At 60.4% G+C, this 26,920-nt stretch overlaps 4 protein-coding genes across 5 annotated transcripts; 2 read left to right on the top strand and 2 right to left on the bottom strand.

Annotated features, from left to right (window-relative positions):
* Positions 1-1,705: 1,705 nt before the first annotated feature.
* Positions 1,706-5,947, bottom strand: P3H4 (prolyl 3-hydroxylase family member 4 (inactive)). The gene is made up of 8 exons (XM_040617213.1): positions 5,421-5,947; positions 3,874-4,023; positions 3,436-3,607; positions 3,227-3,355; positions 2,974-3,119; positions 2,803-2,886; positions 2,488-2,629; positions 1,706-2,398 (listed from the first exon to the last, which is right to left on the bottom strand). Exons 1-8 carry the CDS (start codon positions 5,889-5,891, stop codon positions 2,385-2,387), a joined length of 1,308 nt encoding a protein of 435 aa, XP_040473147.1. The 5' UTR covers positions 5,892-5,947; the 3' UTR covers positions 1,706-2,384.
* A 1,527-nt stretch (positions 5,948-7,474) lies between these two features.
* Positions 7,475-15,442, top strand: FKBP10 (FKBP prolyl isomerase 10). Its single transcript, XM_040617211.1, is given in 11 exon segments — positions 7,475-7,693; positions 9,369-9,514; positions 9,831-10,020; positions 10,343-10,454; positions 10,456-10,489; positions 10,597-10,786; positions 11,092-11,237; positions 11,579-11,768; positions 12,175-12,317; positions 12,495-12,658; positions 13,099-15,442. Coding segments are annotated over 11 exon segments (1,695 nt in total). The 5' UTR covers positions 7,475-7,499; the 3' UTR covers positions 13,285-15,442.
* On the bottom strand, positions 14,828-26,557 carry NT5C3B (5'-nucleotidase, cytosolic IIIB). Of its 2 annotated transcripts, none has more exons than XM_040617215.1 (9): positions 26,461-26,557; positions 21,226-21,324; positions 20,527-20,596; positions 20,045-20,091; positions 19,425-19,510; positions 19,154-19,243; positions 17,658-17,820; positions 16,441-16,641; positions 14,828-16,104 (listed from the first exon to the last, which is right to left on the bottom strand). In XM_040617215.1, exons 3-9 carry the CDS (start codon positions 20,576-20,578, stop codon positions 15,994-15,996), a joined length of 750 nt encoding a protein of 249 aa, XP_040473149.1. In that variant the 5' UTR covers positions 20,579-20,596; positions 21,226-21,324; positions 26,461-26,557; the 3' UTR covers positions 14,828-15,993. The 2 variants fall into 2 exon arrangements, with proteins under 2 accessions (XP_040473149.1, XP_040473148.1); XM_040617214.1 differs by lacking the exon at positions 26,461-26,557 and adding an exon at positions 21,554-21,610.
* Positions 21,719-26,847, top strand: KLHL10 (kelch like family member 10). The gene is made up of 5 exons (XM_040617754.1): positions 21,719-22,866; positions 23,379-23,868; positions 24,514-25,131; positions 25,777-25,926; positions 26,476-26,847. The coding sequence occupies exons 1-5, from the start codon at positions 22,679-22,681 to the stop codon at positions 26,845-26,847; spliced, it is 1,818 nt and encodes a 605-aa protein (XP_040473688.1). The 5' UTR covers positions 21,719-22,678.
* Positions 26,848-26,920: the final 73 nt, after the last annotated feature.

Genomic DNA, 26,920 nt, shown 5'->3' with positions numbered 1-26,920 from the left:
CAGGGCACAGCATGGCACAGCACAGCATGGCACAGCACAGCATGGCACAGCATGGCACGGCATGGCATGGCACAGCAGGGCACAGCATGGCACGGCACAGCATGGCAGGGCAAGCACATCGTGGCATGGCAGGGCACAGCACAGCACGGCACAGCATGGCACGGCACAGCACAGCTGAGTTTTTTACGGCTAAAAAACTCATTTATGTTCCTTGTTGGTCAAGGTCATGGGAGGTGGGGAAGCACAGCGCTGCCTTCGCGCTGTTCACCCCCGGAGCCCTGCGCGTTGCCCCCCTGCATCCCACCCCGTATCCCTGCTCCTGCCCCCCCATCCCAGCTCTGCGCCCCAGCTCTGCCTGCCGCAGGGGACAGTGGCCATACGCGCCGCTGCCGGGGTCCAGCCTGGGGGGCCCGGGGCGCACCAGCCCCAGTCGGCCCCTCTGCACTGGGTGGGAGCAGGGAGAGGAGCCCGGGCAGCCCGGCTGGAACGGTGGGGACAAGGAGCCCTGTCCCCCAGCGTGAATTTGGGGTGGCAAGGGGACGCCATGGCCAGCGCATCAGAGCAGGGTGGAGGCCCTGTGGGCCTGGTGCCACCCTCGCCTGGCTTGTCGGGAAGATCAACAAGCCTTTGCCCACCCCCGGGCCACAACGCCAGCTGAGCGCTCCCCCCGATCTGGGCTGCCGCTCCCCTCGCCGGGGTGGCCGTGACCCACCGGTGCCAAACCCCGCTCCTCCCGAGGGTCACGGCAGCCCTGCCCTGCACAGGGGTGCAACGGGCTGCTCCCCCACTTAGCGCTGCCCCGAGCCCTGCCCGTGGGTCTGGGGGCTCAGCCCTGTCCCCCACCGCCGTGTCCAGCCCCACACAGGGATGGCAGAGCTGGGAGAGCCCTGGTACATGGGAGCTGCAGGGCAGGGCAGGGTGGGTGCTGGCAGCCTCCCCGCCGCCCCCTTCCTTCCCTTCCCTTCCCTCCCCCGCGGCCAACGCCATGATTCAGCCTCTCGGTTTCAGTCCTGGCAGCCAACTTCGACGGCGAGCAGGAACGCGGCAGGGAGGAGCGAGGCGGCCACATGCTGCCCGACGCCCCGGCAGGCACGGGCTTGTCGTCAGCGACAGCGGCCTCCGAAACGGGCTCCGGAATGCCCTGATGCAGGTGGGAGGGGGCTCATCCCACCCTGCTGCGCTGGACCAGCATCGGGGGATGCAGGCTGCACCCTGCGGACCAGCAGCACCCCCCCCCCCCAGGACCAGTGTTGGGGTGATGCACCCCCCTAAAGCAACCAGCAGGTGATGGAGGTGGGCGCAGCCTGCTGCCCCCCCGCTGCAACCCCCCATGCCACCTGGCAGCCTCCGCTGCACAACAGGGGGGTCACACATCCCCATAAGGGGCACCCCCTTAGGGACCCCCACAACTCCACAGAGCCTGGCTGCTCTCATGGCCTCCAAAGTGCCCCAGTCCCACAAGCCCCCCTCCAGCCCCCCTGTGGGGTCTCCCCATTTTATGGAGGTATCCAGCCCCACAACCCATCCCTCCGTGTCCCACAACAGGGCTTCTTTCACCCCAAGCACCCAGCTCCTGTGGCAGCAGCGCACCCCCACCCTAGGGAGCCCCGAGGCAGAGGCAGCCATGAAAAGACCAGTCCAGATTTTATTAAAAGTTCAGCACCAGTAAATATTTAAAAAAAAAAAAAAAAAAAAAGCAACTGTGCAAGTCAGGAAGTATTAAATTAACGGAGCTTAAGGCTACAGAGGGCTGGCGTGGCAAAAACTCAAGGCACACGCAGGGCACGGGTGACGCAGCCTCGCCAGGTGGCATGGGGACACCAGCACACTGGGACCCAGGGCCGGGGACCCCCGAGGGACCCCAGGCTCTGGCAGGTGGGCTGGGGGGCTGAAGGCACCGGGGTAGAAGCCCCCAGGAGGGGCAGGACCAGCACACACCCTGCTCCAGCAGCACCGTGCATTGCTCCCAGAGCGGGGGCAGCCCCCCAAACCTCTCGAGACAACACGGGCCCAATCCTGGCGCGCTGTCCATAGGTCCTGGGTTGGAGCTGAGTGACACAGTAAACCCCGGTGCTGCGGGGCACTGCCGCTGGCTCCTGAGGACACTGGGGACAGGGGTGGCGGCGGGGAGGGGGTCCCGGGCAGGCAGGGAGGTTCGGCAGTGCTGGTGCTCCACCGACGGGAATCGGGCTGCGCTCAGGGCAGCAGATGTCCAGACGGCAAAGGCAGCCCTGCCGCAGGGCACCGGGCAGGATCAGCCCTTCCCCGCCAGCCCAAGTTTCTGTGCGGCAGCTGGCAGGAGCCTCAAGCCCGGCGTCCCCAGGATGGCATCGCAGGGCCACTGCTGTCCAGCTCTGTCGGGGCCAGGCGCCCCTTCGCCTGGCTCATCGCAGGGTCTCTGCAAACAAGGAGGGCTCGGTGGCACCGGGACAGGGGCAGCAGCCACCCCCCACCCCGCGGCACAGCCCCCGGCCCTGGCGTCAGCACCTTGGTCAGCTTTGTCCCCCTTTGTCTTGGGCTCCTGCCACCACTCCGCGAAGAAGCCCTCCTCGTAGTCACCTTCGCCCTCAAACTCGCCGTCGGAGGGCAGGTCCTGTGCCTCCAGCCCCTCGCCACTGTCCACCTCCATCTGCAGCAAGGGACCGGCAGGAGGAGGCGGTGGGGCTTGGCAGCCCCGTTCGCAGCCTCTTCTCCAGGGCTGGTCTGGGGGTCAGACCCACTGCCCAAGGAAGGGCCCTGCCCCGGGGTACCCACAGCACCCACCCGCACCCCCAAAAGCACCCAGCTGCACCCTGCGTTTACCTCGTCGTCAGCCTGCAGGTATTCCTTGGCAAAGTCCAGCATCTTCTTCTGGGCGACCATCTGGTTGTGGTACCGCACAGCTTCCTGGCAATGGGGAGGGAGCGGGGGCTATGTCAGCCCCTCCACCATCAGCAGAGTCAGGGGATGGGGGGGGCTTGGGGGGCGCCTCACCGGCCGGGGCTCAAAGTCCTCCTCCTGCAGGCGCCAGCGCTTGCGATGGAAGCGGTAGTAGACCAAGTTCTGCTGCATCACGGCGTCATCCGGGTCGAAGAGCATGTAGCTGGAGACACTGCGCACCGCATCCCGCACGTCGTTCACTGCGGGGAGCAGCACTGGGTGATGGGGGGGGCAACACCCCACCCAGGGGTCCACAACACCCCAGGGTGGCCCGGGGACACAGTCCCCTGCTCCTGTTGGCACTCACGCTTGTAGTAGGCGAATTGCAGGTAGTGGTACATGGTGGCCACAAACTTCTCCACAAAGTAGCCACCCACGTTGGGGGTGAGCTCGGTCTCGCAGTCCACTTTGCACTGCAGCACGCTCACGAAGTGGTCTGGGGGGAGGTGTCAGGCATTGTGCCCACTGGCCCCCAGCCCCCCCCCCATGAACCTGCTGGCCCCCCCGCCCGGTCACCTGCGATGGCGGGGTAGAAGTCCTTGAATTCCTGCAGCTCGTAGGCACCTTCGCAGCTGGCCAGGCAGTCCTCGTACGCCTTGTAGTACTCGGTCAGTGCCTGCTCCATGTCGGCCGCGCTGCTCCGGAAATCCCCGTTGTTGTACAGCTTCACCGACCGCACGAATATCGGCTGCCGGGGACCAAGCGGGTGCCGCTCACCTCCTCGCCAGGCACCGCAGCCCGGCTCTGCCCGACAGCAGCACCGACCTGCCCCACTCTCCCCGAGACGGCTCCGTCCCCAGCACAGATCCCACAGAGATGCTTTTTTGGGGGCAGGACATGAGCGACCAGGGCTCAGCAAGGAAGAGCCGCTTCCCTCGGGGTTTGGCAGGACCAGGCTGTGGCAGTCAGGTACACACCAAGCCCCAGGGACCCATTCTCCCACCCCCTCCTCACCTCATAGGGCCGAGCCTCCAGGTCGACCAGGTATTCATCCACGTCCAGCATCGTCCTGTAATAGTTCAGGTACTTCAAGGTCATCTCGTGCTTGGGGTTCTTCTGCAGGAAGGTGTGGGCAGCGGACACCGCTTTCTCGATCTTATTTGACTGGAAGGGAGGAAGAGTTGGTGCAGCAGCCTGCCACAGGGCAGCCGGGGCCAATGCTGCGGCTGCAGGGGGCTCAGCACCCAGCCAGACCCCAGGGCTGCAGGGCGGAGGGCTGGTTCTCAGCAGGGAACAGCCCAGCACTCCCAGCACCAGCCCCAAGCCCAACCATCCACTGGCACCGATGGACAGACAGGAGCCGGGAACACAGATGACACCAGTAAATCCAGCCACACCGACCTCCCGCTCCGTGCCCGTGGTGGGCACGGGGACAGCGTGGCCCCTCACGGACCCCCGCAGCCAGCCAGGAGAGCTCCACATGGTGTGTGTCAGATCCATACATCTGCTCTTCTTGGGCGCTGCCATGAGCCCGGCGAGCTGCCCCTGCTCCCCCCGCTGCTTTACGAGCTCTCGGGTTGCAACTTCAGGGGAGCGATACGGGGGGGTTGTTGAACAAACCGCCCATGAAATGGGTCGTGGCCAGAGCAAGAGGAAAAGGCATTAAGGATCTAGGCCAGGCTGTTCCTTGCCACTGCCAGGTGAGCGGGGCAGCAGCACTAAGCACTAAAGCAGCATCCGCGCTGGCAGCCGACCAGCAGCACAGCTCGGGACCCCGACCAGCACCGGTGCCTGAGGAAGGGGTGTCCCCTGCCAGAGTCGCTCTGGCCCAAGGAGGGTCACCCCGAGGTGATGCCTTACGAAACCTCCCTCCACGTCTGCACCGTGGGGCCGAGGAAGCGCTTCTCCCTGATGGAGCATCCAGACACATGTCCCACAGCAATCACAGTGGCACTGGATCCCCCAGTGTGGGCCCCTTGGCTGCGGCAGCCCCTGTGTCCCCCTCCCCAGACAACGCTCTGCCTGGCCAGGGGGATGTTGGGGGAACAGGGCAACACAAGGTGGGGTGGGGGGACACAACCACAGGGGACCCCAGTCTCGGGTGCACCCCTCACATCCTGCCTGATGCATCCCAGATGATGCTGACGTGCCACGGCGCAGGGGCAGGATGGAGGAGGGGGTGGGGGGAGTGCCAGATGGGGAGTGCAGCAAGGGGGGTGCAGGACAGGAAAGCACATGACAGTCGCAGGGTACAGGGCAGAGGAAAGCGGGGTTCAGGGGATGCGGATCAGGGGGTGCAGGCTGGTGGCGTAGGGTGGGGGCACAGGATGGGGATGCAGGATGAGGGGTACAGGATGGGGGTGCTGAGGAGGAGGTGTAGGGCAAGCGGCAGAGGCTGAGGGGTGCAGGATGGGGCATGGGATGGGGGGCGTGCCCCATGGGGGGGCAGAGCGGGGGGGGGGGGGCGCAGGTCAGAGCGACGCGGGATGGAGGCACAGGACGCCCCCCCACTCCCCACGCCCTGCCACCAGCCCCCTTGCGCGGCATTTGCGCAGCCTCACCTTGAAGAGCGCGTAGTGCAGGTACTGGTAGGGCAGGCGGCGCTGGAAGTCGCGCAGCGTCTGCGCCGGGGGGTAGCGCAGCTGGAAGACGGGCAGGTCGCGCTTGCAGGCGCGCAGGCAGCCGGCGCGGCGCAGCAGCCGCCCGAAGAGCTGCATCTCCCGCTCCCACTCCCACGCCGCGGGGTCCCCATCGGCGGGGGGCTCTTCCGCGGGGGCCCCCTCCGCGGGCGCGGCGCAGCGGCGGTGGCAGTGCGCTTCGCTGTCGCGCAGCAGGCGGTGGAGGCGCAGACTGGCCTCCAGCTCCCGGGCGCTCTCCGCCCACTGCGCCCCCGCGTACTGCGCCAGCGCCCGCGCGTAGGCGCGCTGCAGCGGCTCCAGCGCGGCCGCGGGGAACCCGCGCACGCTGTACTCCTCGTACTGCGCCGCGCACAGCCCCGCCGCCAGCAGCAGCGCCAGCGCCGCGCCGCCCATCCCCGCCGCCGCCGCGCACTGCCCGCGCAGCGCCGCGCAGCCCTCCGCGCAGGGGGCGGGCGGCGGGGAAGGGGCGGTGCGGGGCGGGCGCGCAGGGTCTTAGTGCGGCTCTGCGCGGCTGGCGCAGCGCCCGCGGGGTGCAGCTGGGGGGGCGGGGCTGCGCCCCCCGCGGGGTGAGGCGTGGGGGTTGCGCGGGTGCTGCGCGCTCCCCGGGTGGGCTCAGTGCCCCGCGCTGCCGGGGGTGCGCGGGGGCTGCAGGTCCGCGGGGGTGCGCCCGGCGCTGCACGGGGGGTGCTGGCGTGTGCCCTGGGCTGCGGCCCCGGGGTGCGCTGGGGACCCCCCTGCGCTGCCCCCGGATCCCCCAGCCCGGCTGGGGCTGCTGCCGGCTGGTGCCAAACCGGAGGCCACACGCTCTGTGCCGTGCCAGCTCCCGGGGCTGTGCCGTGCCAGATCCCATGGTTGCACTGCGCCAGCTCCCGGGGCTGCACCGTGCCAGATCCCGGGACTGTGCCGTGCCAGATCCCAGGGCTGCACCGTGCCAGGCCTCGGCACGGCCACACTGGCCCCAGCCCAAGCCCAGCGCTTTGTTGCCGGCCGGACAGTGGCACTGAGGGATGTCACAGCGCGGGGCAGGAGCCAGGACACTGCTGAGGTTTCATCCTGCGGAGCAGAGGCCGTTAGCGGTGCTCAGCACCTCCCTGCAAACGGGCAGCTCAACAGCACGCTGGCTGGGCTGCCGTTGCCCCCAAAGTCAGGCTCTGACCCCCCATGTGCTATGGGGAGCCCCCCAAGTCCCCCCTGGCTGCTCCAGGCGGTGCTGAGGTTGCTCAGCCGGGGTCCGGGCTCCAGGGAGCCCACAGCATTTTGCTGGAGCTGTTGCTTTCACCAGTAGCACCGTGCTCGGAGGAGCCGGGTTCCAGTTTGGATTCACGGCCTGTCGTATTTCCTACTCAGGATGTGCCTGTCCCTCACTGGTGGGTCTGGGGGAGCAGGGATATGTGGGCAACGTGTGCATTTGACCCTACTCCTATCTGGGAAAGACCGTTAGAAGGATAATTTCGCATTTTTTTTTCATCGCTATTCAGCAAGAGATCTGTCAGCAGCAGAGGGAAGGGCAGAGGTGTTATTAAAACATTTCATTCCGTGTTATTTACTCTGCAGAAGTGCCAGGGATAGAGTAGCAGCATCCTGATCCATGGGAGCGATAACGGCAGGGAATAGGCTGCTGGGAGCAGCACTAGGACCCGGAGCGAGCGGCGCTGGGATGGGACCTCCAGCTGCACAAACTTGCTTCCAAACAGCTCTCCAGCTTTTTCCTTGGCAGATGAAACCGCCCAGGGGAAAAAAAAAAATAAAAAAAAATAAAATTAAACTTTCCTGACATGGAGCTTCGTGGTTGTGACTTTTCCTGGGGGGAATAATTGCCCCGGCGATGCCGTGGGGCGACTGATGGTGGGAGAGTGGCTGGCCATCGTGCCAGGCCCGGGGTCCACGTGTACAGAAATTCCAGCTGGGCTGGAATCCTGCGGGGAGGGGCGGCCGGGCCCCACCCCCCCGCCTTCCCTCCCCCCACCCGTGCCTTTCCGCCTCCGGCAGCTTCCCAGCGCCATGTCCCCCGGCAGCTTCGTCCTCCTCCTGAGCATCCTGGGGGTCCTGGGGCTGGGTGACCCCGGCCCCCTGGAAGACGTGGTGATAGACAGATACTATATCCCCAAAATCTGCCTGCGGGAAGTCCAGATGGGGGATTTCATTCGCTACCACTACAATGGGACCTTTAAAGATGGCAAAAAGTTTGACTCCAGGTATAGCCCTCGGCTCTTTACGGGATGCATGCGGCCCCGGCTGCCGCGTGCTGCGGAGGGGACCCCTGCATGCCTCCCCCCCAGCCGCGTGCCTGTCACCCCGGCACATCCCCGAGGGCCAGCATGGCGAGGAGCCGGTAGCCCCTGCTTGGGCTGGCCCCGGATCCCGCAGCTTTGACCCCAAGGAGGGCTTTCGGCGGGTGCTGGGGGTGAGGACAGGGAGCCCAGCGAGCCCTGTACACGTGTCAGCCTGGGGGGCCCCGGCGTGGCCCCAAGAAGCTGCAGAGCACAGCCCCCCTACCCGCGGCTGCAGCCCCTTCCCACCCTTTTCCAGCAGCCCCTGCCCAGCACCCGTGCTGCCACCCTGGGTTTTGCAGCAGCCCCCCCTGCCCATTGGGGACCCCTGTGTGTGCCTCAGTTCCGGGGTGCTGCAGGGTGCTGGGAAGCCTGTCTCAGGCACGGGCAGGATTTGGCCCTAAGCGAGATGGTTTTCATTCAGCAACATGTATTTGCATGTGCTGCACAGGCAGGGAAAACACGTAAAGCACTTTGAAACGTGGCAGCAGCGGAATGAAACCCGTTCATTACCAAAGAGGCTTCGCTCTGGCTCGTCTTAGTTTTCCTCAGCCCATGCACCAATCCTGCTCCGCTCACGCTGGCTAGAAATCCGTGTTTGTGTTGGTGCAGCCCCTGATTTGCACCGCCACGAGCAGGGGGAGAATCAGGGACACAGCAAAAGGAGGAAAACTAAATGGGCTGTGCTGGGGCTCCAGCCCCACGTAGGAACAAAAACTTTCCAGGCAGGCGTTTTTCAGAGCCCTGTAAAGCAAAGGGGTCCTGCTCCGGTTTATTGTGTCTTATCTTTCTTGCGAGCATGAATGGGGGAGAAAGTAACTGCACCGTGCACGGCCACTGCTGCTGTGCGCCCCAGATGTGGTGGGGGTCTGGGGATATTTGCTGCTAAAATCATTGCTTGTCCTGAGGACTGCAGTGTGCTGCCAGGAGAAAGCATCAGCTGCACATTAAAGGGGATGAAGGATTTCAATTTATCTGAAATAGCCCCAGTTGTTTCTTGGAGTACTTGAAGATTTTAAAATAAAAACAAATCTGCAGTTTAAAAATGAGGCCTGGGATGTCTTCTTTCCTCCTTGCTGCATAAAGCTCCAAATGTGCCATATGCAAAATGATTTGGAAGCAGCAGAAAGCCCGGGAGCTGCCGGCTGTGATGGGTTTGGTCCCACCTGAAAGCATCACCCACCTCCTTTGCACCAAGGGGGTCTGATCTGCACTCCCCTGCCTCCAGGGTGCTGGGTGCAGGGTCAGGCCAGAGCCCTGACCGGTGCTGCGGGAGGCAGCTCCGCCCCGGGCAGTGCAGGATTGATCCCGTCAGGATCAACGTGTTTGAGCTGTGGGTTCTGCCTGCAGCACAGGGACCCGCTGGCTGCGGTGGGTTATGTGTACCCCTGGGGAGGGGGCAGCCCTGTCCCCCCACTCTGTCCCTACGGTGGGCAGGCGCCAGGGAGCCCTGCGTCATCCCTCCATGTCTGCAGGGTTTGTGGTTTGGCTCTGGATCCACCCTGAGCCCTCAGCGCTGGCACTGAGCACCCCCAGCAGAGGCGGCTTTGGGGGCTTCACCCTTTGCCGTGCCGCTGACGGGTCTGTCCCTTCGCCCCAGCTACGACCGAGGGGCCACGGTGGCTGGCGTGGTGGGCGTCGGGCGGCTGATCACCGGCATGGACCGGGGGCTGCAGGGCATGTGTGTGAACGAGCGGCGTCACCTCATCGTGCCCCCCCACCTGGGCTACGGCAGCATTGGTGTGGGTAAGGGGCTGCGGCACGGTGGGGGGGTGGAGGAAGCAAACCCCCCAGGGCCAGCATTAGGGGGGTCGGGGGTCCGGTGCCCAGCTGGCAAAGGGCAGCTCCATTGCCAGGGCAAGCGGTGCCTAAGCAGGGCTTCCCTGCCAGACAGGGGTCCTGCCCCCCCGGGGGTCTGCTGCTTTCCCAGGGGCTGGCACGCGTGGCCAGCAGCCCCGAGCAGCACCGGGCTTGGGGGGCTTTAGGGGACAGAGCCCTCGCCTTGCCTGGGCTCGGCACCGGTCCCTTCTAAGATGCTCTGTCCTCGCTGCTGCCCCTTTAGCGGGGCTGATCCCCCCAGACGCCACCTTGTACTTCGATGTCATCATGCTGGACATCTGGAACAAGAACGACAAGCTGCAGATCACCACCCTGTCCAAACCGGAGCACTGCAACCGCACGGTGGAGAACTCCGATTTCGTGCGGTACCACTACAACGGCACGCTGCTGGATGGCACCCCCTTCGACTCCAGGTACGGGGGACTGGCGCTGGGATGCACCATTGCCTTGGGACACGGGGCACTGCAGCTTGGATGCGCCCTGCAACTTGGGGCTGGGGGCACCAGGGATGGCAGTGACCAGGGGACACCGGCCTGCGGGAGGACACGGGGGCCCCACGCTGCACCCCAGTCGGAGCAGCCTTCCCCCCTCCGTGGTCTCTCTTCCCGCACCTCGGCAGGGCCGGTGGAGCTCCGTGGCCCCCAGAGCAACCTCCCGCATGGCACTGCTCAGGCTGGGGGAGCTGGCGGGGCCCCAGAGCCGTCCCCCCGTCCCCCTCTCATTCCTCCCCACCAGCTACAGCAAAGACAGCACCTACGACACCTACGTGGGCACCGGCTGGCTGATCAAGGGCATGGACCAGGGGCTGCTGGGCATGTGCGCTGGGGAGAAGAGGAGCATCATCATCCCCCCCGTTCCTGGCGTATGGGGAGAAGGGCTACGGTGAGTCAGGCATCGCCCCGTCGTGCCTGGCCCCTTCCCTCCCAGCTCTGCGTGGAGACCCCCACCACCAGGACCCTTGTCTGGGCTGACCCGTGTCCCCTCCCCAGGGACTGTGATCCCGCCGCAGGCATCTCTGGTGTTCAGTGTGCTGCTGGTGGACTTCCACAACCCCAAGGACGGCGTCTTCCTGGAGCACCTGGAGGTGCCGGAGTCGTGCAAGCGCAGAGCTGTGACCGGGGACTTCGTCCGCTACCACTACAACGGCACGCTCATGGACGGGACACTCTTCGACTCCAGGTGTGGGGGGCGAAGCGGTTGAGCAGGGAGATGCCCTGATGTCCTCTGGTGTCCTCTCCTGCCCCATTGCTCGGCTGCAAGGAGGGGGTGGAGAATTGGAGGGGGAGGGGGAGGAGAGGGTCGTAACAGGCATGAAATAGGCTAAAAAAGACCACCCCTGTTTGCTGCATCTCTAGGGGCAAGGTTTGGCTCCTGGGGGAGCACAGCAGAGGCTGGGAGGGTCGGGCTGGGGTGTGGGGGTTGGGGGGAGGCTGATGGGTCAGGATCTCCTGCATGACAATGCTGGGGGGCTTCTCTCGCTGCAGCTACTCCCGCAATCACACCTACAACACCTATATCGGGAAGGGCTACATCATCCCCGGCATGGACCAGGGCCTGCAAGGGGTCTGCGTGGGAGAGAGGCGGCGGGTGGTCGTGCCCCCACACCTGGCCTATGGGGAGAACGGAGCAGGTAAAGGGCAGCCCCGCAGGGGCCGGCATGCCTGCATGGTGGGGCTGGGGGCTGTGGCACCCCCTCCTCCAGCCCTGTACACCGGCACACTGCGGGGCTGACATCAGGGAAGCGCTGGCCAAGCAGGGCCAGCTCCTCACTGCAGGGGCCACCACCATCCCCGGGGCTCTGGGCGCTGTGGGGGGCATCGTGGGCAGGGACACAGCTGATACCAGTGTGCAGAGCTGGGGCTTCGAGGGATGGACACGTCGTGGGGCATGAGAAGAAGCAGGGAACGGCTTTACCGGCCCCGTGGCGCTCCAGCAGCTCTCCCAGCAGCTCCTCTTGCCCTTCTTTTCCAGGGGATAAAATTCCCGGCTCAGCCGTGCTCATCTTTGATGTTCACATCATCGACTTCCACAACCCTGCGGACCCAGTGGAGATTGAGACCGTGTACCGGCCCGAGGGCTGCAACATCACCACCCGCGACAGGGACTTCGTCCGCTACCACTACAACTGCTCCCTGCTGGACGGCACCAGGCTCTTCTCCTCGTGCGTGCGCGCTCCCGGGCTGCCCCGAGCCCACCTTTACATCCTTCACAGGGCCAGATCCTGCCAGGCGCTGAGCTGGGGGGGGGGCGGACGGGCACCGGAGCAGCGCTGGGAGCGTCAGCTCTTCACAAGGGGCAGCACCAGCCATGGCTGTGCAGCAGGGTGGAGGGTGTGGGGTTGGGGGGCACTGCAGGATGGAGGGCGCAGGGGGTTGGGGTGTAGGGGCACAAGGGTGTGGAACCTCACGGCATAGTGGGATGGATCCAGGGTGTGGAAGCTCAGGGCATGCCGGGGTGGCGGGCGATGGATTTTGGGGTGGAAGGGATGTGATTTGGGGCATGGCGGGGCTGCCCACGGGGTCCGAGGGGCTTTCTCAGCTGCGTGGTCCCCCCTGTGCCTCCTGCAGCCACGACTACGAGAAGCCCCAGGAGGTGACCCTGGGGGCCAACAAGGTGATCGAGGGCCTGAACAGTGGCCTCCTCAACATGTGCGCGGGGGAGAGGCGGGTGCTCATCATCCCCCCCCACCTGGGCCACGGCGAGAGCGGAGGTAGGGGAGCGGCGTGCGGCTGCCCGCGCAATGCAAACCGGGGGGGTCCTGCCTTGCTGGACCCCTGCTGGGCTCCTTCACCCCCTCACCCCAGTGGGGGGGGCTGGGGGCATTTCTCCCAGCGCTTTGCTGAGCTCCCCCGAGGTGCGGCAGCTCCTCCATCACTCGTCTTTTCAGCGCGGGGGGTGCCAGGCAGCGCTGTGCTCCGCTTCGAGGTGGAGCTCATCTCCATGGAGGAGGGGGTCCCCGAGGGGTACCTCTTCATCTGGCACGGGGAGCCACCGGCGAGCCTCTACGAGCAGATGGACCTGAACAAGGATGGGGAGATCCCCGCTGAGGAGGTGAGCGAGGGCACCGCCAGACCGCAGGGTTACGGGGTGCGGGAGGACGTGGGGGCGCAGGGGACCCCACCCTGGGCAGCAGCACCCAAAGGAGGGTGTCCCTGGGCACTCGGGAGCCTGAAGAGCTGTGCAGGAAAAGCACCCCAGCCCAGAGCATCACTGCTGGATGCGGGCAGGGCTGTGACCATGCAGGGACACCAACGGCTGCCTGGCTGCTGCCCATGGCGCGGGTCACGGTGCTCCCTGCCGTGCCGGTGCTGCATGGACCAAAGACCCATCCCTGGAAGTGTTCAAGGCCAGGATGGATGGGGCTTGGAGCAACCTGGGCTGGTGGCAGGTGTCCCTGCCCATGGCAGGGGGGTGGACTAGATGATCTTCAAGGTCCCTTCTGACCCAAGCCATCCTGTGATTCCACGATCTCTCCCCTCTCCTTGCTGCAGTTCTCCACCTTCATCAAGACCCAGGTGGCAGAAGGGAAAGGTCGCCTCATGCCCAGCTCCGACCCAGAGAAAGTCATCGCCGACATGTTCAGGAACCAGGACCGCAACCAGGACGGGAAGATCACCTCCGAGGAGCTGAAGCTGAAGTCGGACGAGGACCAGGAGAAGATCCACGAGGAGCTCTAAGGAACAGACCCTGCTCTCCCCTGGAGACAGAACTCATCCTGGCCGTGCCATGGCCGCTCTCCCCCACCAGCTGCCCCAGGAATCCACCCCTGGCCCCCCCCCCCCCCCAGCCCTGCAGGAGGGCATATTTTGATTTTTTTGCCCCCTATTATTTAACTGAGGGGTTTTTATCTTGTTCCTCCTGGGCAAGAAAACTCACCACCCCCCAGCTAACAAACCCAGGCAAGAAGATGGGAAACACCCATTTTCTTGGGAGCCTTGATACCCCGGGGCCGGTAGCCCCCGTGCTCCAACCAGTGCCATCCCCTCGTGCCCCCCAGCTCTGCTGACACCACCCCTGCCACGGAGCGGGACCGAGGATGCCAGGGGGGGCTCTGGACCCCTGCCCTGCCCCGCTCCACTGCCAAACCCCGTTTCGACCCCCTGCTCCCAGCTCCTGCGGAAGGGCCGGGACAGCAGCATCCCCTCCCCGAACCCCTTCATCCTCAGCCAGCGACTGCACGTCCTGCTCCAGCCTCCTCGCCTGCCCGTGCTGCCTCCTGGGGTGGGCACTTGGGGGCTTCCCCTCTTCTACTGCAGCATTTTGTAGTTTAGGGATAGGGTTTGGGTGTTGGGTTGTTTTTTTTTTTTTTATGCACACATATAAAATTCTTTAGAGAAGAGAAATAAAGAGAAGCCTTTCATTCTGGTCCCTGCTGCTGGCCCAGCCTCTGCTCCCCGCTGCCCTCCTCCCTGGGGCAAGGGGCTCAGGTTCCCAGAGCAAAATCCCGATATCCTACAGGCAGCCGCTGTTCCAGAAATCCTGGGCCCCTGGAGACAGCAGGGATGGGACCTGGCAAACTTGTCAGCTGGGAGAAGGAAACCACAAAACCTCTCCCACCCAGGCCCTCCGGGAGCAGCATCGTCCCCATCTGCATCCTCCTTGCCCTGCAGCCACAGCCCTCAGTGACTGAGAAAAAATCAACCCAACTTTATTTTGATACCTGAATGCAGCTAATTAACTCGGCGTTCTCGGGTTTGCCAGTTGTGACCAGCACGGCTCCATCACCTCCCGCCAGCAATAAAAGCTTTCGCACAATGCGTCTTGCAGAGCAAGAGAAAAGAAATTCAAGAAGAGAACAGTGCAAAGGGTCACGGCGAACCCCTCAAACGACAACTTCTACCTTGCACCAAATAAATAACTTCTACTGGTTTCCACGGAGTTGGCCTTTGTGTCAGGTTAATTTGCCGTGAAATATTCCTGCATGTCGGGGCAGCGGCACAGAGCCTCGCCTCGCCGGTCCCTGGGAGCGCGGTGCCCAGGGGGATTTCAGGCTCCAGCACCTGCCGGATCAGGCAGGAGAGAGAGAAACCCAAACTCTGCTCCTGGCATCCCCCAGCAAAGGCAGACGGAGCTCCAGGTGACAGCCGGCGGGCGCTGGCAGGGATGGGGACAACCTGGAGCTGGGCAGCAGCGCGGCTCCAGCCCCAACCCCTGGGCGCTGGGTACAAACTCAGCTTTAGCCAAGATTCTTTATTTTGAGGAGGGGAATGCAGCCTGCGCTTTCAGAAGTCACATTTATTCATCCGTCAGGTGGAGCACAGCCCCTGGGCAGCAGGGCAGGGGCTACCACCCTGGGCTGTGTACTGGTCCCCAAAGAGCTGGTGTCGGGGCTCATCCTGCACCAGCACAGGCTCCTGCTGCCACCAGCACAGGCGGCGGGACGGGACATAAAAGCAGTTTCTCACGTCAAGGTCAGAATTTGCCCCGTGCTGAATCTGGGCTGTCACAGCTTTACCCTTCATGTTACCAGAGGTTACACAGAAATAAGAGAGTTTTTTTCCTACCGCTGCTCTGAGAGCCCAGGATCAGCCCAGAAGTTTATGACACACACGCAGTTAGCTAAAATATTCCTTAAAAAAACAGAATGATGCCATCAGCCTCTCCTCCCCATCCACACCAGTGGGCTGCAAACGCGCTGCTGGGAGCACCCAGCCTGCTGCTGGACCCCCCACCCCCCCCCCAAAACCCTCCACAGATGAACTTAATCCTTGCTTCGTGCAGCAGCATCAGATGAGCTCCACAGCCCTCCGGGGATGACTGGAAAAGCCTTGTTGGCTGGTTTTTTTTTCCCAGCAAGAACTGTAATGGAGCAAGAGGGATAGCATGGCACGGGGGCCAGGGCACCGCAGGGTTTGCGTGGGGTGCGTGGTGCTGGGTGCTGTGCCAGCACCACTGGAGCGCAGCCCGGGCGCTTTGAAGCCCACAGAAAGCAGGATGAGAGTTCGTCTTGTTTTCTTAGACAGAAACACAATAAAACTAAACAGCTTTCATCTAAAACAGGTTCTGTCCTCAAACCACAGCAAACGGTCTCCGTTTCCGTACCTGAAACATGGAACGGTTTGTTGTGGCCCTGGGCAGCGGCAGGGATAAAGTCTGAGTGGGATGGAGCCCCGGTGGGATGGAGCCCGGGTGGGATGGGCACAGCTGGGGTAAAGGGAGTGAAGCAGTTTCCTCCACCTCACCCCTCCTGCTCCAGCGTGGACCGAAGAGGGTGCGTGAGGGCAGGATGTGCGCAACACACAGCAGCCAGGGCAGGGAGCCTGCCCAGCGTCAGGTCAGGATGGAGCGCAGCAGGTACCAGATCTAGTCCAGCTTTGTCCAGGGAAGGACATTCACTGCCCAGGCGCCTTGCGGAGGGGCCGGAGCTGGGATGCTGCCTTCCCAGCTCATGTCTCAGTAAGGATGTACCGGAGAATCCCATTGACCACATCCAGGGTCTCATCGCTCTCCAGCACGATGTCGTAGGCATCCAGGTACTTCCCTCTCCGCTCTTCCACCTGCAGGGTGGCCGTGGGGATGGGGGAGGAGAAGAGAGCGCCACAGAGAGAGGAGAGGACCATCAACACCAGTGGCTGGGAACAAAGATGCTGCCCCCACAGCCCTCGCGTCTTGATGCTACCGAAGAGGGGTCAATAACCACCCTGACAAAGCCCCAGGCGCACTGGGAGCTCAGCAGACACCCCCAGTCCTTCCATGCACCCCACAGCAGCTTGCAGAATCTCTTGCACCCCCTGAATCACTGGGACAGCTGCCTGCCCCTCTCCGCTGTCCCCCGAGGCTTCGCACCTGGGGAAGGCTGGCGCGGAAGCAAGACGACTGCTTCTCACACCCACCTTGTCATTGAGAAAGCCAATTTTGAGGATGTTCTCCACACTGGGAACGCCATCTGCCATTGTCAGATCCCCCATGGAGTCCCCCAGCAAGATGATGCTCGTCCTAGTGCTCAGCTGCTGGAAATACTCCGTACCCTGCAGGACACTGTTGTTCTTGTTGTAGGTGTGGATGAGAGGTCCCTTGAAACGCGTGAGGACTCCCTGTGCAAACAAGACAGGCTGATCCCGCAGCAAACCATTCGCCGTGCCGCAGCCTCAGCACCCTTTCTGGAACGGGCAAACTGGGGGGGGGGATGCTCACAGGGCACCAGCTCTAGGTGTGTTCCAAGGAGTGTGGAAACCCAGCAGCCATGAAACAGCTGGGGACAGTCCCCAGGAGCCCCCTTCTGCAGGGCAACCCCTTCCCAGATGGGGAGACCAAACCCAAGGATGGAGACGCTGCCCTGGAGCTGGTCAGGGGCCACGGAAAGCTGCAGTGAGGGGAGCCCCAGGGCGCAGCAGGACCCCAGCAGTAGGCAGCACTGTCACGCTGTCCCATGCTCCCCCGAGGACTGTCTGTCCCAACATACCACCCGTGGGAACAGAGGGCTTCATTGTAAGAGACGTGCAATTTTCTAATGTGCGTTGGGACTTTTCAGGCTTTAGTACATCAACAAAAAGCCTTCCACACTGCTTTAAAGGACATCTGGCCTTCAGCTCAGGAGAGACTTCTGTGGTCAGTTAACTCCATCCTCACCCTGCACCAGGATGGAGCACACAGCGCCGGACACAGAGACAGCAGCACCCTTTCCGCCACCAAAAAAACAAGTTTGAAAGGCGAGGAGTCCCCGAGATTGCGAGCCGATGCTCAGCTGTCCCCGCACCCTGCCTGCCCACCTCATCTGTCCCCGCTCTTACTGCTGCCCCAGCTCCCCGTGAGGACAGGGAACCTCTACCACCCCCCAGGGCTGATGTTCAGGGGGCTGCTAGGGTGGCAGCAGCTCGCAGCCCTTGAAGGCACAGCACAAACGGGGCAGGAGGCCACGACCAGCCTCTCGGGCTTTGCTGGGACCCAGCAAAGGGTCAGCTCCATCTACAGCCATCGAATACCTAATTAGAGATGTCAACCAGCAGCTTTTAACCCAGTAGTGTCTCCGTTAAACATCTTGCAGCCCTCGATTCGCCCGACAACTCTCCTCTTCGCCAGCCCACCACACAAACGTGACGCAGAAACTCACATTATCATCGAAGTCCATGTAGTTGGACACCACGTTGACGTTTGAGTAGAAGACGTTGGCCTGACGGATAATCTCTTCAAGGATGTCACCAACGCCAGCCGAGAAGATGAACAGGGGAATGTTGTACTTGTGCAGCTGATCAAATAATTCATTGAATCCATCCCTAGGGCAGAAGTGTCCGTTACACGGTATTGCATGTTTATAGATATATATATATGCATAAACAATGGAGCGTTGCACAGAAAGAGTGAACATCATGTCTAAAGAGACTGTAGCCAACAACACAAATTTTGGTGGTTTTTTTCTATTTTTTTTTTTCTATTCCTCCAAATTTCTAAATTCCTCCAAAGGATCTAACGGAAAACACAACCAAAACTGTTTTACCAAACAACTTCACTCTGAGCAAATCTGGAGATCTCAGAAGGAAGCGTTACCCCTCCGGCAGCCCGGCTGCCTCTCACCTTGCTGCAGATACTGCACGTACAGACGCACACGCCTACACCCTTCCTCTCCTCAACAGAATAAAATGCCCACAGCTGAGCATTGCAAATTAAATTTCCCTTTTCAACTTCTTTTTCCATCACACTGGCTGAAATGCAGCCGGGACTCTTGCCCCGCTCTCTGTCCTGGCAGCAAGGTGCCCGGAGCACCGTGGGCTGTGAGCACCCTCAGCCCAGCTACGAGGCTCCTGTTTCTGCCCAGGACTCCCCAAACAAGCGTGCTCTGCAAATTTTTTTGGTGGCACTGGCATTCCTGTGGCATTCCCTGTGCATGCAATGGGTTTGTCCCTGCACACATCCAGCTTCTGACAGGGACACAGGGCACAGCATGCCGGCACATGCCCGCAGGAGGGGGTGCTGCCAGCCCACGCAGGAACCCGACGTTAGAGAGATGCAACAGGTCAGACTGGTTGGGAGTGGGATCAAACATGTAACAGTCCCAGTCCGCTGGGACATGATTTCCATGCAGAAGGGGAGCTTGGGCTCAGGAAAACCTGGACATGGACACCACCTCCTCCCTGAGACCGGCGGCTGCTCAGACCAAGGCGCCCTGAGCCCCTTTTAGGGCCATCGCTGCCGAGGCCAACTTTAAGAGCAAGTTTTAGCACCAGGTTTTTGAGCTGTGGGTGAAAATGTGATGCTGAGCCAAGGGCCTGGATAAGACCCAGCACTTACAGTGTGTGGAGAGGAAATCCCTCCTGGACAAGGGGAGCTGCATGCTGCCCCCCTAGCCCACCCTGCAAGACAGGCAGCTCTCTCTGCCCATCATCCATCCCCTTGGCAGCTCCCGGCCAAGACCCAAGGGAGGTGGAAGCTGAGGCTGCGGCTCACGGCGCTGACTTCTGGCTCTTTCACGATCGGAGCTCAGCCCCAGGAAGGGAGATTTGCATCTGCCGCGCTGTGGAGACCGGGCACAGCTCGGGGTGAAAGCAAGGAGACCCGCTTGCACCGTGGCAGGAGGGAAAGGGCCACAGGCAGCCAAACCCGAGCCCCTACCTCAGCATCACGTCCGATTCTCTGACGATCTGGGCTATGTCACCCTTTTGGATCTTCTGCTGCGACAGCAGCTCATGGGCCCTGGTCCACCTAGGGAAAGGCAGCAGAGTGAGCTTCCTGGGCAGCAGCCTTAAGGCAGTCAGAAAAATAACGACTACGAATTCCCGGTATGGCCACCAAGCCTAGAGACAGTTCAAGCCTTGTGTCTTGTAGTCCTCGGGGGCAAGAAGTTGCCAGGACAAGGTCAAGATCATTAGATACAAGCACTCACCATTCCACCATGAGCGGACGTTTCTCTTCCAGCGTCCGGTTGGGATCGATTTCAATGGGATAGTAATAGTGCAGCAGATCTCTCAGCTGGAGCGTTGCACGGATAGAAAGAGAACAGAGTGAACGTCACCTCTAAAGAGACTGTAGCCAACAACAACAAAAAAGCATTTCTAAATTCCTCCAAAGGATCTAACGGAAAACACAACCAAAACTGTTTTACCAAACAACTTCACTCTGAGCAAATCTGGAGATCTCAGAAGGAAGCGTTAACCCTCCGGCAGCCCGGCTGCCTCTCACCTTGCTGCAGATACTGCACGTACAGACACACACGCCTACACCCTTCCTCCCCTCATCAGACCGAAATGCCCACAGCTGAGCATTGCAAATTAAATTTCCCTTTTCAACTTCTTTTTCCATCACACTGGCTGAAATGCAGCCGGGACTCTTGCCCTGCTCTCTGTCCTGGCAGCAAGGTGCAGCTTGGAGAGCTTGTAGTGTTTCACGTCACAGCTCTCCAAGCTGCACCTTGCTGCCAGGACAGAGAGCAGGGCAAGAGTGAGATGCATGACAGGGACAAAACCCACAGAGCCAAAAAACAGCACCTTACAAACCAGCACCTACCTTCTTCTTGCCGTCCTCACTGATGACACGACTGTTATCCAGGATATCTGTAAAGGCAACAAAATGCCAACGTCATAGCCCAGAAACATTAAAAGGCTTTCTAAAAGGCAGGTATCCTGCACCTCCAGCGCCAGCAATTCCCAAAACAAGCACGTGGAGCTGAGCACAGGCTTGCCACGGGGTCTGGGCACAGCGGTGAACATGGCCGTGAACCTGCGGCACGTGCTGATCGTAGGGCATTGCTCAACTGGGAGAGAGCAGCGTGATGCAAGTAGTAGAAGGAGAAGCAGCAAGAGCAGGAGACAGCTCCCGCAGCAGGCTGGGAGCAAGCGGCCAAATCCCAGAGGTGGACCAAGGGAGAACAAGACGGAGCAGTCAGGCTCGGCAAAGGAGGGAGGCGGAGAGCAGGAGCCACGGACTGAGGACACAAACACGGAAACCAAACAGAATTAGCAACAATAAAAACAACGAGCTCCACTCACTGTGCGAAGTGGGGCAGCGTCTGCCGTTGCATCCGAACCTGCTCAGCGTCATGTCAAAGTCAGAAATGACCTGGAAGGCGAGAGGAGACCAGATGTGCACGTGAGCCAGCACCCAGCACCTCTGCCACAGCCAGCCAAGGGTGCTGCTGCCTGCACGGATGCAAATCCCAGCGCCCAGCACCTCTGCCACAGCCAGCCAAGGGTGCTGCTGCCTGCACGGATGCAAATCCCGCACCAGCAGGTCTCACGTGAGGGTGCTGACTCGCAGCAGGGCACAGACTCTTGCCACTCCTGCCAGCCACCAAGCAGATGTCCCCGTCTGAGACAGCCAGCACCCCTCCCACTGTGGCACTCTTATCAGCACCAAATGGCTTAATCCTGCTGACTTATTGCTGTGGGTGGAGGGGGTGTCTGGGGATTGGCTTGTATTTATAGCTTGTATAACTGAGGAAAACGGCCCATCTGGGGAGAGCCACCAGCCTGGGCCTCGACGGGAAAACCAGCCCCGTCCCCCCTCTCGCCCATGGATTCTGCAACCCCAAACGCAGGGGGGGCTCCCTTGCATGTGGGCTGGGAGCAGCCAGGCCCTGGCCGGACAGGCTGAGGAAGAAGAGGCAGATGAAGGCTTGGACCCAGCGTGAGGGTGATGCACTGCCTGCTCCCAGCCTCACCAGTGCTGGAGCCAAACTGGGCCAGTACCTGCAGCTTGTTTATCCCCTGCTCCTTGATGGCGCGGATGGTCCCCAGGACACGCTCCGGCTGCTGGATGCGGACCGTGGCTTTCTCCAGCTCAGGCACCTGCGGGCAGAGACCCCCGCGCTCCGTGACGCCCCGCGACCCCTCGCAGCTGCGGGGGGGGCGATGCCCTCCAGCCCCCGCTGTGCTCTCTCCACCCCGGCCGCCTTCCCCACCTTCCCCAGGACCCCGCTTCCCCCGGGCCAGCCCTGCCCCAGCCTTTACACCCCCCACCCCCAACTCGGGGTCCCTCGGGCCCGCCCCCCGCAGCCCCCGCAACCCCCGCGCTCACCATCGCTCCGCACCGCGCAGGGCCGGGGCCGCGCAGCCGCGGGGAGGGGGCGGAGCGACGGGGGGGCGGGGATGGGGGCGGGGCCAGGGTGGGAGTGGGGCTGGGGGGATATCCAGGGCTGGGGGGGGGGGGGGGCGGGGGGGGGCCCGGGGGGATATCCAGGGCTGGGGGGGGGGCAGGGGGCTGCCCGGGGGGGTGCCCGGGTCCCGCCGCACTCCCAGGCTGGGGCTGCGCCCCCGCGCCCGAAGCGGCTCCGGCCGGTGCCGGCGCTGGCGGTTGCGTTTCCCCTGCAACACGCTCCGAGCCAGGAAGGCGAAAGAGGAAGTAAAAATTAAAAGATAACAATAATACAACCCCCACGGCAAAGGGTGTCTCTGTACCGTCACACCTCCCCCAGCGATACCACAAAACTCGCGTAACTCAACCCCCCTCCACGCCGACAGTGACACGATAAAGCCCCAACTGCTCCCCCGCACCACGGAGACCCCCACCGGGGCACAAACAGCCCTGGCGGACACCCCCACCGGGGCACCGACAGCCCTGGCAAAGCACAGAGGAAAAGCAGCACCATGAGTTAAGCCAGTGAGGACCAGGATGGGGGTCCCTGTCCCCTCACTCTCCGTGTGGCACCTTCCACTGCTCCAAAGGAGCAGCGGGAGCATCTGTCCTTCATCGCTGCCATCAGCCAGCCTGTCTCAGCCTCCTCCTGTGTGAGCTGGCACAAGGGCACTTCACAAGCACTCCATGCTCTTGGGGAACCTTTATACCCAGGCGAAATAATATTAAAAGGTTGCAGGGGAATCACAGGGCTGTCTTTGCTCAGAGGAGCCATTCAGAGGGTGTGGGTACAGGGTCTGGTGTAATGTGGACTGGAAAGGCTGGGGCAGCCCTAGAGCGAGGGGCCTGGGAGGAGCAGGACCCCGTTGCCTGGGGAGGGGTTTGCAGCCCTGCCAGCCCAGGCACCGCTGCAGCCGGCTCCAGGTCACCCTTGCATCTGTGACCTCATTATGGGGCGCATTCCAGAACCACCAGACAGGCTGGGTTCCAGAGGCGATGTTGGCAGGCAAGCTAAGAGACCTCTAAGCGCCTCAGAGAGAAGCACCTTCCACTGCCTCAGGCTTCAACATGGGTGATAGCTTAGACCCCGGTAGATCCTCATCCTCACACATGGAGAGGAAGATGAGTGCTATGACTTGCAACATCTTCAATGAGCTTCGCCTGGAAGGGAAACTCTGTGATGTGATCATCAGCGTGGATGGTGTCGAATTCAACGCTCACAAGAACATCCTCTGCAGCTGCAGTCAGTATTTCAGGTCAGTGCTTGAAACAAGAAGGGATGGGGACAAACAGAATTTCCCAGCCTGGGTCTCACCACCTTAGCGCATCTCCGGTGCTTATGTCAGCACTAAGACTCCAGCAGTTGCCCGTAGCCCTGGTACCCCCCTGGACACCAGGATTAATCCACAACCTAGTATCTAACAGCAGCTCTGGACGTGGTGTCTGAGGAACCCCCGGATGCGGTGCAGGGCTGGCAGCCCAGCCAGCCCAGCTTATCTGCCGTCGGGCAGGAGGTTTTCCTGCCCCACACGTTCTCTGGCATTCTTGTTGAAGCAAGGTGACCACTCGCCCTGTTGCTCTCTGTCCACAGCCAAAGGCAGCGTCTCCTTTTTAAAACAACCAGCTGGGAAAACATTAATTAATAAACTACACGGCCTCCCAGCGTGCAGTCCCAAATTGGTGCCCAGGAAAGAAGTCACAGGGGATAACGGGGTCAGGGTTTAACGCAGCAAAGCTTTTCCTACCAGAACTGCTTTGGTTTTTGCAGGGCTATGTTTACCAGCAGCTGGAACACCACAGAGAAGAGAGTATATAAAATCCCCGGCACTTCATCTGAAATGATGAGGCTTATTATCGAGTACGCCTACACCAGGACAGTACCGATCACTGTTGACAATGTTGAAAGTTTGCTAACGGCAGCAGACCAGTTCAATATCATGGGCATCATCAGACAGTGCTGCGAGTTCCTGAAATCCCAGCTATGCTTGGAAAATTGCATTGGCATCTGCAAGCTCACAAATTATTACCACTGTCCTGACCTGCGAAAAGCAGCCTATGAGTTCATCCTCCATCACTTTGAGGACCTGACCAGGGTGTCCACAGAGTTTCTAGACCTCTCTGTCGACGAGCTAAAACACATCATCGGGAAGGACGACCTCAACGTGAAACAAGAAGATGGTGTGTTTGAGGCTATTCTGAAATGGATTGCTCACGATCCGCAGAACAGGAGGCAGCACATCGCTGTCCTGCTGGGCCAGGTCAGTGCTGCTGCGGCGCGGGCCTGGGTGGCTCTGCGGAGCTGGGCAGGGGGCAGCTGAGCCAGAGGTACTTTGGTTTTCTTGTAAAATTAGAGGAAATCGCAGCCCCCTCACAGTGCTCACAAAGAATTAAGCTTTCAGACCGTTAGGCTATTGCTGCGCTGGGACACGGGTTGCAGATCCTGCGCTGGGACACGGGTTGCAGATCCTGCGCTGGGACACGGGGCACACTTTTGAAGCGCACACCTCCTCACGCTTAGAGCTTAAGTTTAACTGTTCCTCACATCCAGGAAGGGCCAAAGTTCACGCAGAACGTTATCTCTACACACACAGAGTTTGTGACATTTGCCTAGACAAGCTATGCTATGCAAATACCAGCATGCGTTAGGGCAGCGTCGGTGGGCGCACAGGAAAGCACTGTGCCAAAGCAGCGGCACGCTCCCTGCCATGAAATGGAACAATTTACCCCTGCACACCCTTTGCTGGGTTAGCTAAAACCTACATATTTAATTCTCTGGTTCTCTAATAAGCTTTAGACAGCATCGTAGCCTGAAAGCAAAGCCACCCAGTGCTGGAACCATTCCACAAAGGTTACCAAGGTGTAAACCTTCTGTGCTAATATTCTCACCTTTCTGCATTTTTCAGGTTCGACTGGCACTGATGCAAGCAGAATACTTCATGAACAACGTCAAAATGCACGATTATGTGAAGGACAACAAGGAGTGCAAAGGCCTCATCATAAACACGCTGACAGAAATGTACAACCTCAACATGTATGGCCCATCTTACTCCAATTCCTCCAACGTGCTCAGCCGGCCTCGCCTCCCCTATGCCATCCTGTTTGCCGTCGGAGGCTGGAGCGGGGGGAGCCCAACCAACGCTATCGAGACGTATGATGCCCGTGCAGACAAGTGGCTGAATATCACACTTGAGCAAGAGAGCCCCCTTGCCTACCATGGCACCGTTTATTTAAAAGGCTTTATCTACCTTGTTGGAGGATTTGACAGCACGGATTATTTCAACAGTGTCAGGCGGTTTGACCCACTTAAGAAAACGTGGCAGCAGGTTGCACCCATGCACTCGCGGCGTTGCTACGTCAGCGTCGCCACCCTCAACAACTTCATCTACGCCATGGGAGGGTTTGATGGATACATGCGCCTCAACACAGCGGAACGCTACGAGCCAGACACGAACCAGTGGACACTGATCGCCCCCATGAACGAGCACAGAAGCGACGCTAACGCGACCGTGCTGCATGATAAGGTAAACCGACCGCGAGATTATTGGAAGCAGTTAAGGCTGAAGTATGGCGAGCAGGATAAGGAAGCAAACAAACATCTGTGCGCGGTGTTACATGGCAAGCAAATGCCTGTCCTTTCATATGGACCCTCTTCTTGGGCTGCACACCCGATAAAGACAGCTACCCACATCTAGATAGAAAAAGGGAGCTGTGGGAACCGGAAAGGTAACAAATGCTCCCTTTAATGTGATGCATCATTGGAAAGAAAAAGAAAGGTCACATAAACCTTATTAATTAAATCCTGGAGTTACCAATATAAAATTCTCTAAGAGACGGCAACTGACTGGCGTGGTGGTGGAGATGCAGACAAGAGTGCTAAACTCTTCCAGAGCTGCTTACCACCAAGAGCCCACTTGCTGCCTGGTCTTGTGGCCACAAATTAAACGCTATACCCACCTGCTTCATGCACTTCAGGAAATAAAGGGTCTAAATCCCTGCTGGCCTGAATAACTCCCTGTGCTTTTACTACTTCAAACTCCATTCCCATTAAAAACAAGAAGAAAACCCCCCAAAACCCAGCCACACCATTTTCTCTTCAGCATGCTCTCCCACCAAGAGTATAACTGCCACGCTCACACCTATTTTTTTTTTTTTTTCTCCTCTAACAGGTGTATATCTGCGGTGGGTTCAACGGAAACGAATGCTTGGTCACAGCTGAATCGTACAATGCCACAACAAACCAGTGGACCTATATAGCCCCAATGAGAAGCAGAAGAAGCGGCGTAGGCGTGATGGCGTATGGAAACAAAGTGTACGCGGTAAGAGAGAGGCAGCAGCTCTGCCGTGCCACCACCCAGCACCCGTAGTACTTTTGCTAATCTGCGTTCCCTAGATTTTCAGGCTGGGCATTTGCTTGTTGCTTGAGGTTTAGGTAAGAAAGTCAGAGCTAGAACGGTTGATAAGCCTCCTGAGAATATTATCACCTCCATGTTTTTTGTTATGAAAAATGTATGGATGATTTTTAAGCAGCTGCAGCAAAGAAATTTCTTTGCTGCTGCTGCTAATAGTGTCAGCAGCACAGAACGTTCGCTTGGTCCTGTTTATCCCGTCCATGCACTGCATCTAAACTCTGTAGAACTGTAAAATCTTGACAGTTGTACAAAATACTTGCGGAAGCCCCAGAAAGACCTAAGGGAGCAGTCTGCAATAAGCAAGCATTGCGCCTTGAGGTCCCAGGCTCTCAGCAATGCTCAGACTGAAGTCAATGAGGCAGGACCAGTTACCATCTTTCTTGGGCACAAACTGATCTGGCTGGCTCGGCGGGTGAGGAAAAGCCTATTTCAAGTCCGTACCTTTGGCCTTCACAGGTAGGAGGATTTGACGGAAACAGCCGGCTTCGGAGCGTGGAGGCTTACAACCCAGTCACCAACATGTGGCACGCAGTCCCCACTATGTTCAATCCTCGCAGCAACTTCGGCATTGAAGTGGTGGATGATCTTTTGTTTGCGATCGGCGGCTTTAACGGTTTTACCACAATTTTCAGCGTCGAGTGTTACGATGAAAACTCTAACGAGTGGTACGATGTTCAGGACATGGGCATACACCGCAGTGCTCTGAGCTGCTGCGTGGTGCCGGGTCTATCTAACGTCAGGGAGTACATTGCCAGACAAGACAGCCACGTGGACGACGCTTCAAAGGAAGTCAGGTACATCTCTTCAACAAGTAGCCTGCCTGAATAAGCAGCTCCACTTAGCTAATAAAGTCTTCTGAGCAGCAACTATATTCACGTACTCTAAAATAAAAACCACTGAT

Source organism: Falco naumanni, chromosome 18, assembly GCF_017639655.2.
Source record: "Falco naumanni isolate bFalNau1 chromosome 18, bFalNau1.pat, whole genome shotgun sequence".
In the NCBI taxonomy this organism is placed as follows: Eukaryota; Metazoa; Chordata; class Aves; order Falconiformes; family Falconidae; genus Falco; species Falco naumanni.
Note: the sequence above shows the minus strand (reverse complement) of the source record. Positions and strands in the feature narration are given on the sequence as shown.